Source organism: Scleropages formosus, chromosome 6 (assembly GCF_900964775.1).
Source record: "Scleropages formosus chromosome 6, fSclFor1.1, whole genome shotgun sequence".
NCBI classification, from domain to species: Eukaryota; Metazoa; Chordata; class Actinopteri; order Osteoglossiformes; family Osteoglossidae; genus Scleropages; species Scleropages formosus.
This window is the reverse complement of record NC_041811.1, coordinates 15,212,977-15,228,391: the sequence shown is the minus strand read 5'-3', so window position 1 is coordinate 15,228,391 and position 15,415 is coordinate 15,212,977. Positions and strand designations below refer to the sequence as shown.

Sequence of the window (15,415 nt, the reverse complement as noted above, 5' to 3'; positions counted from 1 at the left end):
GTTCAAACAATCTCTATGAAAGAATTGTGGAGAACTCAGCATTAGCCTCAGTGAAGATGAGCAGGGGTGACTGGCAACCTGAAAACTGAACTTACAGGAAAGGGCTACTCCGTTTCCTTAGACATGCTGACACTACTTGTAAAACTGTCTATTGACTGATCCAAAGATCCACTGTATGATGTAAAGGCACAAGCAGTTCTGGAATTTATGGCCATGTGGGGATATTTCCAAATAACTGGAAAACTAAAGGAACCCATGTGCCAAGTAAGGTATTTTCTAAATTGAAACCGTTTCTTACAATAGTTCTGAGTGTCAATTTTAACACTGCCATAACGAAAGTTGTATAGAAATTAATTTAAGATCAGTAGTAACGTTTAGGGGGGGTGAATTATTTTTTTTTTTTTTTTTTTTTTTTTTTTTCCTTTTTTGTTCCACGTTAAGACTCCCGGCTTAGGGTAACTAATTAATTTACCTAAAAAACGTATAGATAAAAAGGCTGTATCGTAGAGGACATGACTTAACATACACGTCAAGTTCCGAGTCTCACTGCCAATGCTGTATTACCTTTGAGGTTCTTACGCTAAATTTCGCAAGGATACTGTATAAGCGGATCAAAAAAAGTGAGGGAGCAACGTAATCTGTTCATTTTATGTACGACAGTCAGTTGTATCTTTTTTTTTTTTTTTTTTTCTAAATCGGAAGTGTCCCGATTGGTTCCGTCCCAGTTCACGGCGGCGCTTCCTCTCCGCCGCCATTTTGTGACCGTCGCCATTATGTATGTATCGGCTACCTTGTGAGCTGTCTGCCTGCTTGGTTAGCATGAGTAAATGTAGATAAAAGGTTAGAATCGATACCAAAATTAAACACAAAGCAGGCATTACACCCATTGTGCTTCAAAAATCTACGTTGCTCGCGGCTAGTTAAGTAGCTGGTAAGCTAACCGTACCTGGTGGTAGCCACACTAGTCTAGACTAGCTAGCAGTGAGAGTAGTAGAGAGGTAAGTAAGTTACATAGCCAGGAGGCGATTTCAGGCCGACCGACAGTCAGCTGGGCTGCGGGCACAACAGGACCATCCCAGGGCGGCTAAAGCATGTCAGACGAGCTGCTGATCGGCGACGAGCCGCTGATGAAAATGGAAGAAGACGGGGAGGCGAACAGCGAGCAGATAGCGGCCGTGGAGGAGAGCGGCTCGGCCGTGTCGGAAGGCTCCAAGATCGATGCGAGCAAAAACGAGGAGGATGAAGGGTGAGGAAAGATGAACAAACGGAACGCTCACACAAACTGTGGAGAAACTGAACACTGATAACTGTGCAGCGTAAGAATGACGCGGAAAAACGGAAGCGGGAAGGCTGACAGTCACAGTGAGACTGAGTGAGTGTAGTAGAGTCAACTGAGACTGAGCTGTGGCAAACGCTGGCGCCAACTGTAGCGGGAACAAGTCGACACTCGGTCAGTGGCACTGAAAATTCCGAAGGGCGACGAAGAAAACGCACCGAAACGTCTACGTACAAGCGGAGCGCTGGCATAGGCTGAAACGCTTGCCTGCCGGACCGAGTAACTTCTAACTAGTCTATGGTGACACTTAGACAACACGCGAGCACTAAAAAGCCGGACTGCCGGCACGGTGCAGTGGGGGGGGGGACCCGAGAAGCACTGAAAACTGTAGATTGGAGAGTTGAAGCGCAGCCCCCCTGTTGCCCCCGCAGGCCCGGGGTTTGTCAGTCACACGACACGGTGCTCAAGTGCAGCTCGGAAGCGCGAATCATCAGATGATCAGGGCCCCTTTCCCTCTTAATTGAAACTTTTCGCCTTAGCGTACAAGAGAGAACGCGGGGTCCTTCCTTGCACTTTCCCAAAATGTATCGCGTGACGTAAATAAAATCACACCTCTCTAGTATTTATTTGGATTTACGCCCCTAATAATGATTTCAGCCATTGGGATATGGTGTATCCCATTTGCCTGTACCTATATCAATAGGGCAAATGCCATGGCGGGATTACGTGTCATATTGAAACGTGAACGTTCGTTTTTCTTTCCCGTCCCTGAGAAACAGCAGTGAAATGTATAAAAGGCACCTTTACACTGTCTTTTCTTTTCCAACAGGAAGATGTTTGTTGGAGGGCTGAGCTGGGACACCACAAAGAAGGATTTAAAAGATTATTTCTCCAAGTTTGGGGAGGTCGTGGACTGCACACTTAAACTGGACCCCATGACGGGGCGCTCCAGAGGGTTTGGCTTTGTGCTCTTTAAAGATGCCGACAGTGTTGAAAAGGTATTTCCACTCATTTCTGTGTGTGATATTGCCTTTAACTACTGTCATTGAAGCATTCAGTTGAGCAAATGGGGATGTCAGACTTATTTTGCAGTTTAACTTAACATATAATTATGCTTTTCAAACTTTTCTGTGTTTAACGCTTTTGTTTAAATGACATAGTTTGATGGTCTGAAGACAGGACATCCCTAGATCTTTCTCCTTTTTAATTTCATGTCTTGTAAATTATTTTTCTTACATCTACACCAAAAAACAACAAAGATAGCAGTTATTCACTTCAATCTATAGTGCACTCTTCTCACACAGTGACACAGAGTACTACAAAGGTATAAAAGAAATAAGTGGACTGTATCCTAGTGTAATACATTATCCATGCAGTTATTGAAGCTGTGAGTATGTCTACTGACCATGGAGGAAAGGAGCAAAAAGCTCCCAACTGAATATCAAGGGAGGAAAAAGAAACTCTGGGGGTCCAAGTGCCAGTGGCTGTCCACCCCTCCTGGGCAGTCTAGGTTGAAAAAGACATTTAAATCAATTTATAACTAATAGTAACAGTTAAGTTATGACAGTTAAATTAATGAAATGGGACAATTAATTCTGTGCCAAGTTATTTCAAAGGTTCCTGAAATAGAATGGAGTTAGAGCCATTTTACTTGGATTTTGACTTATTGTACTGCCTGTGGACTGAAAGAGAAACATGAGGTAAATGGGGCACACATTGTGTGTTAATAGTTTGTGGTCGCTATGAATATATATACTGGAAATTGCCAAGTGGCATTCAGGGCATTGTATATTTCTGAGCTTCGAGACTGTGTGGCTTCCAGTGTTAGTACATGGTCTTAATTGGATTTCAGTTCATTATATGTATGCAGTTCTGCCAATGTCTTTTAGTTGGGTTCTTAAGGACTATTGTGTGCCGAAGTGGGAAATGGCTGATAAAGTAATTTGAACCAAACACCAGAATAAGTTCTTTCATAGTGAATCCAAACCGAGAGCAAGAAGCACAGTCTTTCTTGTCATGGTCCTGTTTGTGCTTTTTATTGCACAGCCAGACTCCTTGGCAGCCAGTAGTAGCAAAAAAAATAAAAAAATTCTAGAAGGCACAATATTTACCATGGCTGTGCTGCTATACTTAAACCTGCACCACTTTGCAGACCCAACCTTTTTCAAATCCAGTTCATCCACTGAACAATGGAAACCAGAACAATGGATTTTGGGAACAGACAGCAGTTGAACAATATATTTTTCATTTGTGGGAAAAGATTAATTTCAATTGAAAAACACAAAAGTAGGCAAAAAATGTGTATAAAGACTTGTAGACGCTTTACATTATATATCGTAACAAGCCTAGCTCCATGACCCAGTCTCAGTGCTTGCACCTTTCAAAGTGTGCTAAGCAGGCTTTTGCTCATACTTGTTTTTGCAGCGCTTATTGTCCATCGTTTTTTAAATTTGAGTTGCGTTGTTTTTTGAGGAACATACATATGTACATATTCATGTTTTCATATAATAAAACACTGTATAAATATATGAATATGTGTATATATACATATACTGGTATCCTTGGCTATCTGAAACTAATCAGTTCCAGAAAATGCTGCATGTATCAAATTTTTGGATACCAAGAGCCTTTATCCAATTATTTTAAATGACTAATGTGTTCCCAGCTTATTCACAATTCCCAAAACAGCTTCCCCAAATATCACTAAAACACTATATAACATCTATAATGCAACAACCCACCTTTGGTATGCTGTTTGCCGCCTGAGGACCCAGAAAAATAAGAACACAAGGTTTATCTCGCTGTAGCAGTGTTAACCAGCAGCACTGACAAAGGACACACTTGCCCAACAACTACCGCAGGACAGACAGAATTCTGGTACCAACAGTTTCCCGTAACTCCCCAGAACAGTTGCCTGTTCAGGTGTTTACACAGACAGGGGCAGCACTGCATTATATGAGAGCCGCAGCACCTCTGCCAGTACAGTAACTATCAATGCATGACATAAAAGACTTCATGATTATCAAACACTCAAAGTCATTAAAGGGTTCATTTCGGAAACAGATTTTGTTTTCCTTTTAACCAGTAGGCAACAGTACATTGCTGCACTTAAGCTTCACTTGTGCGACACTGGACTTTTAAATGTTTCTTTGTACTGGTTTTGAATGCCTATATACATACTGATCTTTTCATATAGTATATGAAAATATAAAAAGTATATGAACAATGGATTTTTGGACCAACGAACTCTGTCTCCTTCCATGTAGTCGGGTGTTCTGAGGAAGGACTGCATATCGTATACATCTTTTTTCTCTGTGTGTGTGTGTGTGTGTGTATTTGTGTTTGTGTGCCTTTCAAAAGTACACCAAAAAGAGAACCGGTCATTTCGTCTGTTGTTGGGCTGTAGTGCTGCAGCACACTTGTACTGAACTCCAGCTTTCTTGGAGGTATTTTTCAGGGTGACATTGTTCATTTGAGTACTTGGTTTTGAGGTGCATTATGACAGATTCAGTCAAATTCAGTGACCATGTAAATCCTCTGCAAACTCTATTTTAATAGGTCATGTCTAAAATTGGATTTATTTGTTCTTGAATGCAGTAAAGTTACTTATACTTTGCTTACTGCAGCCCATAGGGTCATCTTTTGGCTTGAACATTTTATGTGCAAATGTGGGTAAATCAGTTATTCTTTCTGTGATAGAATTGTGTTTTTGTTTTGGTGTGGTTGTGTATTATTCTAGTTGACAAAATTGTAATGAGTGTTGAAAACTCTTTGATTTCCATAGCTTTGCAGCTGTGCTTGGACGTAATGCACACACACACATTTTCAGAACCGCTTGTCCCTTACGGGGTCACGGGGAACCGGAGCCTACCCGGCAACACAGGGCGTAAGGCCGGAGAGGGAAGGGGACACACCCAGGACGGGACGCCAGTCCGTCACAAGGCACCCCAAGCGGGACTCGAACCCCAGACCCACCGGAGAGTAGGACTGCGGTCCAACCCACTGCGCCACCGCACCCCCTGACGTAATGCATAAGAACAAAAATTTGTAGTTGTGAATATAGGTTACATTTTACATTGTTGGTTTAGCAGACGTCTTATCTCCAAACCAACCCATTGCATTTAAACAGCAGATAAGGAGGTGTACTGCTGGGTAATTCAGTTAGGTGGTGTGAATCTTCTCCCAGAAGCATAGAGCATAAACCAGTCCATCACAGAGCTTTCACACATATTTACACACCGGAGGCTGTTTAGAATAACCAGCTCTTCTGATACATGTCTTTGGACTGTAGAAGGAAGCATAGCACCAAGAAGAAACCCACACAAAAATTGTTTATCACTTGTCTCCTGTTAAAATGACTGACTGGTGATGGTGAGGTCAATGGTAATATGTGGTCAAAGTATTATGGCCAATGTAAGGCCTTCTTGATGTTTACTAGTTGTGTATTTGCTCCATTGTATCCCTTGTGGTAATGTAATATGAGCAGATAATGTCATCTTGAAATGCATGCTCAACAGTGTAATCGGTAGTAGAATCTTAACAATTTCCTGCCATTGGTTAAAAAGTTATTGACTGTGCACTGCTTAAAGTGGTATATAGTAATGGCAATTAACTGGAAAGCGTTTTATCCTTTCTTTACTGCCCATCTTCATATTTTGATCAATCCCCTGTGTTCCGAATAATCTTTGGGACCTTTGGTTGACATAATTTATGTGTTGCACTTGGATAGGAGTTGTGCAAGGTTTGATATCTGTCAACTTGTCGGCAGACACCTAATGAATGGGGGAAAAATTAATAAACATTTAGTAGCATGTCTCTCCCTTACCCTGTTTTACATAGTGTTCATTTTATGCACTGCTCATACCACCAGCCCTTCATCTTAATAATACAGATAGTCTTGCAAAGTCAGTTTGCCAGTCATGTTATTCCTAATTTACCACCATTCTAGAAGTTTTTAGTGGTAACATTAGAAGTATTTTCTTCCTTATGAAGGAAGATAATCTCCCAGTGGTTTTCTCTTTCTCTCTGTTGCCAGACAGCAATGAGTAGAACATTTGTGGGGGTGTGCCTCTGAAATGATGCTGGCAGTGTGAATTGTGGCACCTTCCATAGAAAATGTTGTGACACCTAGAAAGAGAAGTCTGCTTCATGGGAAGTGATGCAGTGAGAAACTCAAGGCAGCAATGAGAGTTCTCTGTGGCTATAATTTACTGTTTCCTGTGACTTGTTTCTGTTTTTCCCAACTGTTTTTTATTTTCTTTTTTGCCTTTTCTGTATCCTCTTTTTAAAAATTTTTTCTTCAGTTCTTACCCCTTTGAACTATTGTTCCTATTGTCCTTTGCCTTGCTGTTTTGTTTGATTATTGTCACAGGTATTCTTATAATTACTGTGTATTGTACTCATGTATTGGTCAGTGAACACAGAGGCTATGACCAGTCATGTGGCCTGTGTATTGTGTTCTTGTGTAACTATACTAGCACGCGGTTGAAAGCAGAGGCTGAATCTATATTAATCTATATTAAAACTAGAGACAGGATCAACAGATAGAGACCTTTGAAAAGTCAGTTGATAAATACAGTGGTTAATCGTCAAAGCAAGCCTGATGCGATGATTGCTGTTACATGTAGGTGTATCCAACACTTTGTTAGCAGTGTGGAAAATATTTGGCTGTTGATGCACAGGCTAGAACATCATCTCCAAAGTTCTGCTATTTTGTGACATTTCAGTGGAGCTTGTATGCAAGTTGGTGGTTCATTCACAAACCTTAAGGGCTTGGGTTCACAGGACTAAGTATCTTTGAAGTAAAAGCAATGATTTTAGTTTACCTGGATGTAAATGTAAACAATGTCTAAATTATACTTAAGCATCTCTTTGGAGTTTTGATTGGTAAGATAAAAAATGTGAGGGCCCAGCTGTATGAGATTCAGTTTTAATCTTTTCTGACCTTTCCGTTGACTCTTCAAAATAAGAGCTTTAAATGGACAAAGAGTAGGCTCTCTAGAAGGAGCTGGAACATGTAGTATAGTGTCTGTATTTATCATCCAGAATGCAACCAGCTCTCATGTTATAGGCTTAGAGTACAGATAGTGCTCTGCTTACAAATTAAATTGGGACTGAGAATTAGTAACTCAAAATTTATAAGTTCAATACACTGAACAGGCCAGGGGTTCCTAATCAATACTTGTGTAATGTGAGTAGGCAAAATGGTGATACTGGACAAACTGACTCCACTAACAGATTCGCATCTGCATCTATAGCCCTTCGTCTGTTGGTTAGACGAGCTCTTATTTGCTTTTGAGTTGTATGTTGCTGTGTTGGAAAGCATCTGCTAAATGAATAAATGTAAATATCAGAAACCCCGACAGTTCCATGGTCCAGAAGGTCAGAGCAGGGATTCTTAGATGGGAACAGCAGACAGCCTCTCCCTGTGCTGAACCAAGACTCCTTGTGCATGCTCACGTTCTTGAGTCCCACAATAAAGAATTGTGGCCCAGAGCTAGATCAGGGTGTTGATATTCACTACAGCTCCTTCATCTCTTTTTTTTTTTTTTTTTTTTTTTTTTTTTTTTTTTTTTTTTTTTTTTTTTAAAAAACAAAAAAAAAACCCAACAGATCACACAAAATTCACTAGTTCCCCATACAAGTTATTAATAACTAATAAAATCAGAATTGTAAGAAATTAAAGTGCAAGTTGTCTATTACCCTGAAGTAGAAACAACAGTTAAACGTCATTTTGAAGCTGGAAGTATTACATGGAGGTGGTGCATGATGGAGAAATGGCACTTCACCGGTGACCTCAAAACTGATAGATGTAAAAGGTATAGGATCATCTGCACTTTTGTACCTCCTTGCTTCTTTTATACCTTCACCCCTCTTTTGAAAAACTTGAGGTAGCACTTACTGTTAATGATTGCTCTCTGTCAGCACATTGGGGGATGCTTTAGCATGCCATTTGAATTGGTATGTTAGCTCTCACTTTATGGAAAATAAATACTAAATGCTTCTCAGAAAAGTTCATATTGTTGAGATGTTTGTTTTATGCGAGTATCTTTATTCACAACCCTAACACTTCTTGATGGAGAATATTTTGAATTCACTTTTTTCACAAAACTTTTACTGGCAGTCTGTAACCAGGGGTTCACCTAGTTCCTTCTCACAAGTGAAAGTGTGAATAGGATATTCACTGTCACTGTCATGGAAAAGTTCATAACCTTTGATCAGGAGATTACTTACTGGGCAATTCTGGTCAATAGCACATGCCTTTTCTGATTCTTTTTGCTCATTCTCTCTTTTTTTATTCTCCCTTTTCAAGCACGCATGTCTGTCTTAAGGAGTGTAAATATTTCTTTTTTGCTCTTTTTGACCACAAGTATGCCATATCACAGTATTCTTGATCTCTTTTTAAAGACAGCTGTCAAAGTTATATGAGTAATTTATTTTGTCTCTCTTATTGTTGTGTGTTAGAGTGCGACACTACCGTAAGTTTGTTTTGGGAGACTATATTAGAACTATTTACCTCAGTGGTTATGGTAGCAGTTGATTAGTTAGCTTACATTACTGTTCCTATGCCTGTCTAGAAAAACCCCAGTGCTTGTTACTCTGTTTTGCTTTGGTCATGTTGCAACAGTGCAGTGATCACATTCAAATAAGAGTGCTTATCCATTGAATAATGTTTTTGTATTCTTGTTGTTCTAGGTTATTTTACAAAAGGAACACAAACTGAATGGGAAGGTTATTGACCCCAAAAAGGCCAAGGCCATAAAAACAAAGGAGCCAGTTAAGAAGATTTTTGTAGGTGGCCTTTCTCCAGACACACCTGAGGAGAAAATTCGAGAGTACTTTGGAGGATTCGGAGAGGTAATTTTCTTATAGATTTGTTCACAGTAGCAAGGACAGATCTAGAAAATTTTTAATATTTGTTGTTTTAAGATACTTCAGTTTTTGCTCTCACCTGTAAGAAAGACCCACCTTCCTTTAAGAATTTTCTGCAACATTTTTGAAAGTCATTTATATTGAAAAAATGAAATCCCAAGAATAAATATAGCATGGTTACACAGTCTGTACCACCACGTTCTCTTCCTGTAAAAGGTTTTTAAGAGATCCATTTTCAGGAGACTTGGGTTTTTTACGTGGTGATGTCAGTAAGTTGTAAAATTGTAGGTTGTGTATGTGACAAAATTAGAATTTGATTTGAATTTGGTAAGACTAGCTGCCATGTGATGCCACATGCATTGATAGTGTACAACCAAAGTATGTGCTATATGACAGTCAGTCTTAGAACTTATTGAGTTCTGTGTACATACATGTATACAAGTATAAATAACCAGGTGTATACCAAATATACCAAAAAGAAAGAATGTCAGATATGGTATGTGTTAGGGAACCATTTTTTTGATTGTTGAAGGATGTTATGTTAACAGAAACTGTAATGTAGCTGCTTGCATTTGGCTTAGCAGCAATATTACTCTTGATATGAGCATACGTGTGTGTTTTGCTCTTTATTTCACTGTGGGTTTGGAACCCATTTCAAGTGTGTTGTTTCTATGGTGTGAAATCTAGTTTGACTGGGTTCTGTTTGATTTTAGGTGGAGTCCATTGAACTACCTATGGAAAATAAGACAAACAAAAGGCGAGGTTTTTGCTTCATAACCTTTAAAGATGAGGAGCCTGTAAAGAAAATTATGGAGAAAAAGTACCACAATATAGGCTTGAGTAAGGTATGCCTAAGTCTGTTACCGTTTGCCCTGTGGGAAAGAATAAACATTAATTTTTTTGTTGTTTTTAATGAATATACCATTGTTTAATCAGTTTGCAGGGATATCAGAATTAATTAGAAGCTCCCAATATCACTTTTTACACAGGTCCAGTTTGTTGAATTTGTGCTAGTTTTCCAGTTACATTTCTGGAAAACATAACTGCTTAGCTCACTATTGCTATAGCGTGTGTGATTTTATTGGACATTTGTCATACTCATTTCATGGGGTCAGCTCCAGAGGCCTCATGGCATAGATTTAAATGTCTGTTTTAAATACACTGGCTTCTGACATGAAGAACAAAAGGCTGTTCATAACTTGATTTTCTGGCAAATGTAGTCACTTTTACCAGTAAGTTGCAATCAGTGAAAGTTTATTCCCTCTACTTCTGATGATCCATCAATCATCAGTATGCTCTTTCCTAATAGGATCACAGTGGTGTCGCAGACATTTCGGCTTTAAGGCAGGGTGCAACCTTGATGGGATGCCAGTGTAACTTTCTTAAAAAAAAAAATTCTCATTCAATCCCGTATGCTAATTTCTTTATTTTCTTAATTTTAACATTATTATATTTATATGTAGACATTTAGCAGATGGTCTTGTCCAAAGCGACTATCAGTGAGCAGTGGTGCAGTAATATCAGCCCACACCTTATTCACCCAAGGTGACGTACTGTAAGAAGTATATCTAGCATTATGTCACTCATCCATACACCAGTGAAACATACTTTCTCTGTCACTCACACTATGAGTTTTTTCAGAGTGACCAGTCAATCTGAATAGCATGTTTTTGGACTGTGAAAGGAAACCCAAGCAAAACCGACGTTATCTCACACTGCTGTTATGCTGTGAGGCAGCAGCTCTATTCATTGTGCTACCGTGCTGCTTAAATACAGCATAGAGTATTGCTCTGCACATGTATTTACGTATTTAGCTGATGCTTTTCTCCAAAGTGACTTGTAGTGTTAAGTTACTTACGATAATAAGTACATTTATACAGCTGGGTAATTTCACTGGAACAATATAGGGTAAGTACCTTGCTCAAGGGTATTAAGCTGGAGGTAAGATTTGAACATGCAACCTTTGGGTTCAAAGGGAGCAGCTCTAACTACTATGCTACCAGCTGCCCATGCACCTTATTAACTTTGAGCTACTCTAAAACTAATTTAAACTAACAAATTAATATACCACGTTACTGCAAACTCCTATGCAATCCTATTTATTCACCGATTTGGAAGTATATGTGGTGTTTGTCATTTTGTTATCGATCATGGAAGAGCAGGAACACAAGACACAATGTATAAATACTATGGAAGTGAGTTGAATTAAGGTGGTAAAACACAGACCCTAATATTCCGTTTGGGTGTGTCATATTGCTAACTCACTACCAAGTAATAGATGGAATTCATCACATCAATAGCAGGCACCCCTTTCAACACTAAGGAGACAACTGGAGGACAGAAGTTTATGGATGTCCTCTGTTAATGTAGTCAAAGAATCAGCACGACTCAATGGCACTTAACAACAGCTGGATGCAGAAACACAGGTTGCATTTGCCTCACAAATAAAGAAATTTTAGTAAATGGAAAAGCTAAGAAAATTTCAGTATAAACAAGAAAATGTCTAACTCTCTGAAAATGCACAGTACAAACCTTCGTAACATAAGGTGCCAGTGTAGTGATTCTAATCTATGTCAGAACATTTCCTGTTTTTACATTTATTCATTTAGAACTTTTTTCCAAAGCATCTACATCTCATAGAAAATGCAATGTTTGCATTACATTAGCAGAAAGACATGGATGCAGATGCGTGATTACTTAAGTACAGTTAGTTTCTTTCCACAATATGAACTAATGTACATCACGAGTAGCTACAGGAAACTTTATCCAAATATCGACAATTCCTAGTCACATCCTTAGTAATAAAAAATATGTATATATAAACATATTAATTACAGGAGTAGCTGTGTAAAGGTTTATCCATTATCATGTTTTTAACATGAAGATTATTGTTCTACAGTGTGAAATCAAAGTGGCCATGTCCAAAGAGCAGTACCAGCAACAGCAGCAGTGGGGAGGGCGAGGTGGTTACTCCTCCAGGTCTCGGGGGAGGGGTGGTAAGTCAAACACATTTCTCAGAGATCTACATTCCCATAGAGTTTTCTTGAATATGTAAGGGTTCTACTAGGATAGAGCAATTAATTTAGACAATGGGAAACAGAAACAGTTTTCAGTCTTCAGATTTTTACACTATGCATCTGTTTAAAGTTTTTTAGTTAGAACGTTTACAACGTTAGAGCATTTTTAGGAACAGGTTTTTTGGTACCAAGTTGGTTAACACCAAGTCAGTTGCTTCCAAAAAATTTACAGCCAAGTACAAAGTAGTTTCAGAAGAGACCTCATGAATCATTTCGGTAATTAAGTAGGTTTTGTTTTTTTAATAAATTAACTTTTTTCCAGGTCCAAATCAAAATTGGAACCAGGGTTATGGCAGTTACTGGAACCAGGGATATGGTAATTATGGTAACTACAGCTATAACAACCAAGGCTACGGGGGATACGGTGGCTATGATTACTCCGGATACAACAACTACTACGGATATGGTGACTACAGCAGTATGTAACTTTGTGAAAACACACACAATAAAACTAAGAAAATAATCTGTTATCATATCTTGTTTTTTTTAAACAGTTGAATGATTTATTTATGCTATGTCTTCCATTTGTCTTTGTACGTAAATTCATAGTCTAGAACAAAGTGATTTTCTTGTCTGGTCCTTGTCTGTTTTTGTTGTTGTTGTTCTTGTGTTTTTTGTTTGTTAAAAAGGGTATGTTGTAAAAAATTAAAAAAAAAAAAATAATTATGCAAATATAATATATAAGTGCTTTGACTTCATTAGATAAGATGCCAATATTTCATAATTTTAAAATGATCAATGAAAGAAAAGCCTTTTAAACAATAAAATAAACAACCTTCTATTCATCCAAATTCATTCCATATGTTTTCTGTTTTTTTAACAATCACCCTTTCTTTCAGTATCAAATACAGTGAAAGTATAATAAAAAATGGAATTTTCCACGTATTGATATTCATTCACTTATGGCAGTTACCTTTGCAGAACAGTTAGCTTCACATACTACTGGTCAGAACCTGTTATTTAGGACCTTGGTATCTTGCAGTCTCAAGCATATTTAATACAGGTTTCATTTCAGTGCAAACATTTGTCATGTGTCTCACTAAAAGTGTCATCAAAGACAGTGTTCAGATGCAAACATTTGTTTGTAACTGTCTGAATTACTGTCACTGTCATGCTCCTTTTCCCCACCAGTTAGAGCATTTCTGTAATTGGAAGTCCACAAACATGGTTGTTTGGACCAATACATCGTCAGTGACACAACATCCTGTAAACTGAGATTTAATGATAGATTTTTTTTGTTTTGTTGTTTTTGTTTTGTTTTGTTTGCTCAATCTCTAGATCAGCAGAGTGGTTATGGAAAATCGCCAAGGCGAGGTGGTCACCAAAACAGTTACAAGCCATACTAATATATTATCCCCACTAAGTACAAGCAGGTACGTTATCATATTGCTTACAACAAGCCTTTAATACAAAGTATATTTTTCATAACTATATTTACCTCTATTGTTTAATGTATACATGCTTAATTATTTTTTTCTTTAAAGTTTTTCACAGCACCCTCAAGTGCTTTACAGTAATGGTAACATAGAGGCTACAGCGCTTTCTCTTTTTCTTTTTTTTTTTTCTTTTTTTTTTTGGGCGATATGTAACAACTGACTTTCGGCTCTTTGTGCCAATTTGTAACGGTAAAGTTAACAGGTAACGTACTGCTAAAATGGGTACCGAAATTAAGCAAATGGGAGGAGGAAGAAGAATGTTGTCCTGATTCTGACATATACCTTGTTTGTACCTGCCAGCGGGAACTTCCTTGCAGGCCATGAGTCGCGCTGACTTCCCGCTTCTCTCAGGCCCGCTCAATGCGGACAGGGTACGAGAGGCGTACGCTCTCGAATGCTGCCATTTGGTATGGTCTTCCAACATCCTGTATCAGCATTGTGAAAAAAAAAAAAGGGAAAAAAAAAAATAAAGTGGATACATCCAGCTTTGTCTTCTTCTTTTTAAATTTTTTTCTTTTTCGTATCGTTTTAATGTAAAGGAATAAATTAATGTAATTTTAATGGTATTTTTTACAGGCCCCCTTCACACGTAATGGTTAAATACGACATCATACTGAAAAAATAACTCTTCATTTTTCAAAGGATACAGCTTTCTCTGGATTTTCCAGTGTCTTTAATATATGCATTCCTAATCTATCTGTAATGCTTGCTTTTCTTTATTTATAGCCCTTGTAGCAGTAATAGCCAGTAGTCCATGAGCTAAAACCTGGTCTGTACTTGGATCCCACTGCGTTGGAGAAGTGCTTTTATATTTATACTTGTACTGTGTCTTGTGTAGCTGACAGCGATGGAAAAACTTCTCTTGTAAACATTGTTAATTTTCCTCTAACAAAGTTCTCTTTTTTAACCTTTTGAAAAACTGCTCAAATGTTTTTTTTTCTCCTTTTTTTTTCCTTTTTCCTTTTACGGAAATTCGCATGTAATGCTTACATTGTGTATTTTTTTGAACAATTGAAGGCTTTAATGGTATTGCATTTGAGCTTCGACATCTTCAATTTGTTGCACTTCAGGATTTCTAGCTTATGGACTAACTTCTTATTTTTTAAATGTTAATTTTAGACATTGGTTCCTTTTTGGGCTCCATAATGGAATTTGTAAACACATGGGATTCCTTTGACATTAGTTTGTGTGCCATGTGTCTGTTACAAATAGTTGCTTGATGCATTGTTCTCTTGTCTTTTTCAGGTAATGGAGCATGATTGTTTGTCTGGTGGAAGCTCAGAAGAACCTGGTTTTAAAACAAGCCAGTTTGAGTTTTATTTGTCTATGTTAAACAGTTCTGTTGTGCTTCTGCAGTCTTTGTTTGAATCAGAATTTACTTACTCTAAGCGCTATATTTTGTGGTACCTTTACGAAGCTTGTAGTCATCTAGCCTTGTGTTCAGTTGTTTTGTGGAAATATATATTATATATGCATATTTTAATAAAATGAATAATTTTAGATTTTAGTGCCTGTATTCCTAAACAACCTATTTTGTAAAACTTTGTTTTGTAAGATGTTTTGGTTGGTTGGTTGTAGGTTTTTCCCCATTTTTTATTTTTTTAAAGGGTGGGGACTTAACAGTGACTTCTGTTATCGACTAGATTATTCAAGGAGTAGAACATCCAGATGTCCTGTTATAGAAATTGTAACATTAAAGATATGTCTGAATACCACATTGGGCTATTCATAATTATTTTAACAGAGCAAAGTTT

At 38.1% G+C, this 15,415-nt stretch overlaps 1 protein-coding gene across 4 annotated transcripts; it reads left to right on the top strand.

Moving 5' to 3' along the window:
* The first annotated feature begins 758 nt into the window (after window positions 1-758).
* hnrnpd (heterogeneous nuclear ribonucleoprotein D) lies at window positions 759-15,376 on the top strand. 4 transcript variants are annotated; one of them, XM_018744849.1, is made up of 8 exons: window positions 759-1,246; window positions 2,106-2,274; window positions 8,972-9,133; window positions 9,862-9,993; window positions 12,048-12,144; window positions 12,488-12,643; window positions 13,504-13,598; window positions 14,907-15,376. In XM_018744849.1, exons 1-7 carry the CDS (start codon window positions 1,092-1,094, stop codon window positions 13,569-13,571), a joined length of 939 nt encoding a protein of 312 aa, XP_018600365.1. In that variant the 5' UTR covers window positions 759-1,091; the 3' UTR covers window positions 13,572-13,598; window positions 14,907-15,376. The 4 variants fall into 4 exon arrangements, with proteins under 4 accessions (XP_018600365.1, XP_018600364.1, XP_018600368.1 ...); XM_018744848.2 differs by lacking the exon at window positions 14,907-15,376 and adding an exon at window positions 13,962-14,162; XM_018744852.2 differs by having other exon boundaries at window positions 12,488-12,631; window positions 13,504-15,376.
* The last annotated feature ends 39 nt before the right edge of the window (window positions 15,377-15,415 follow it).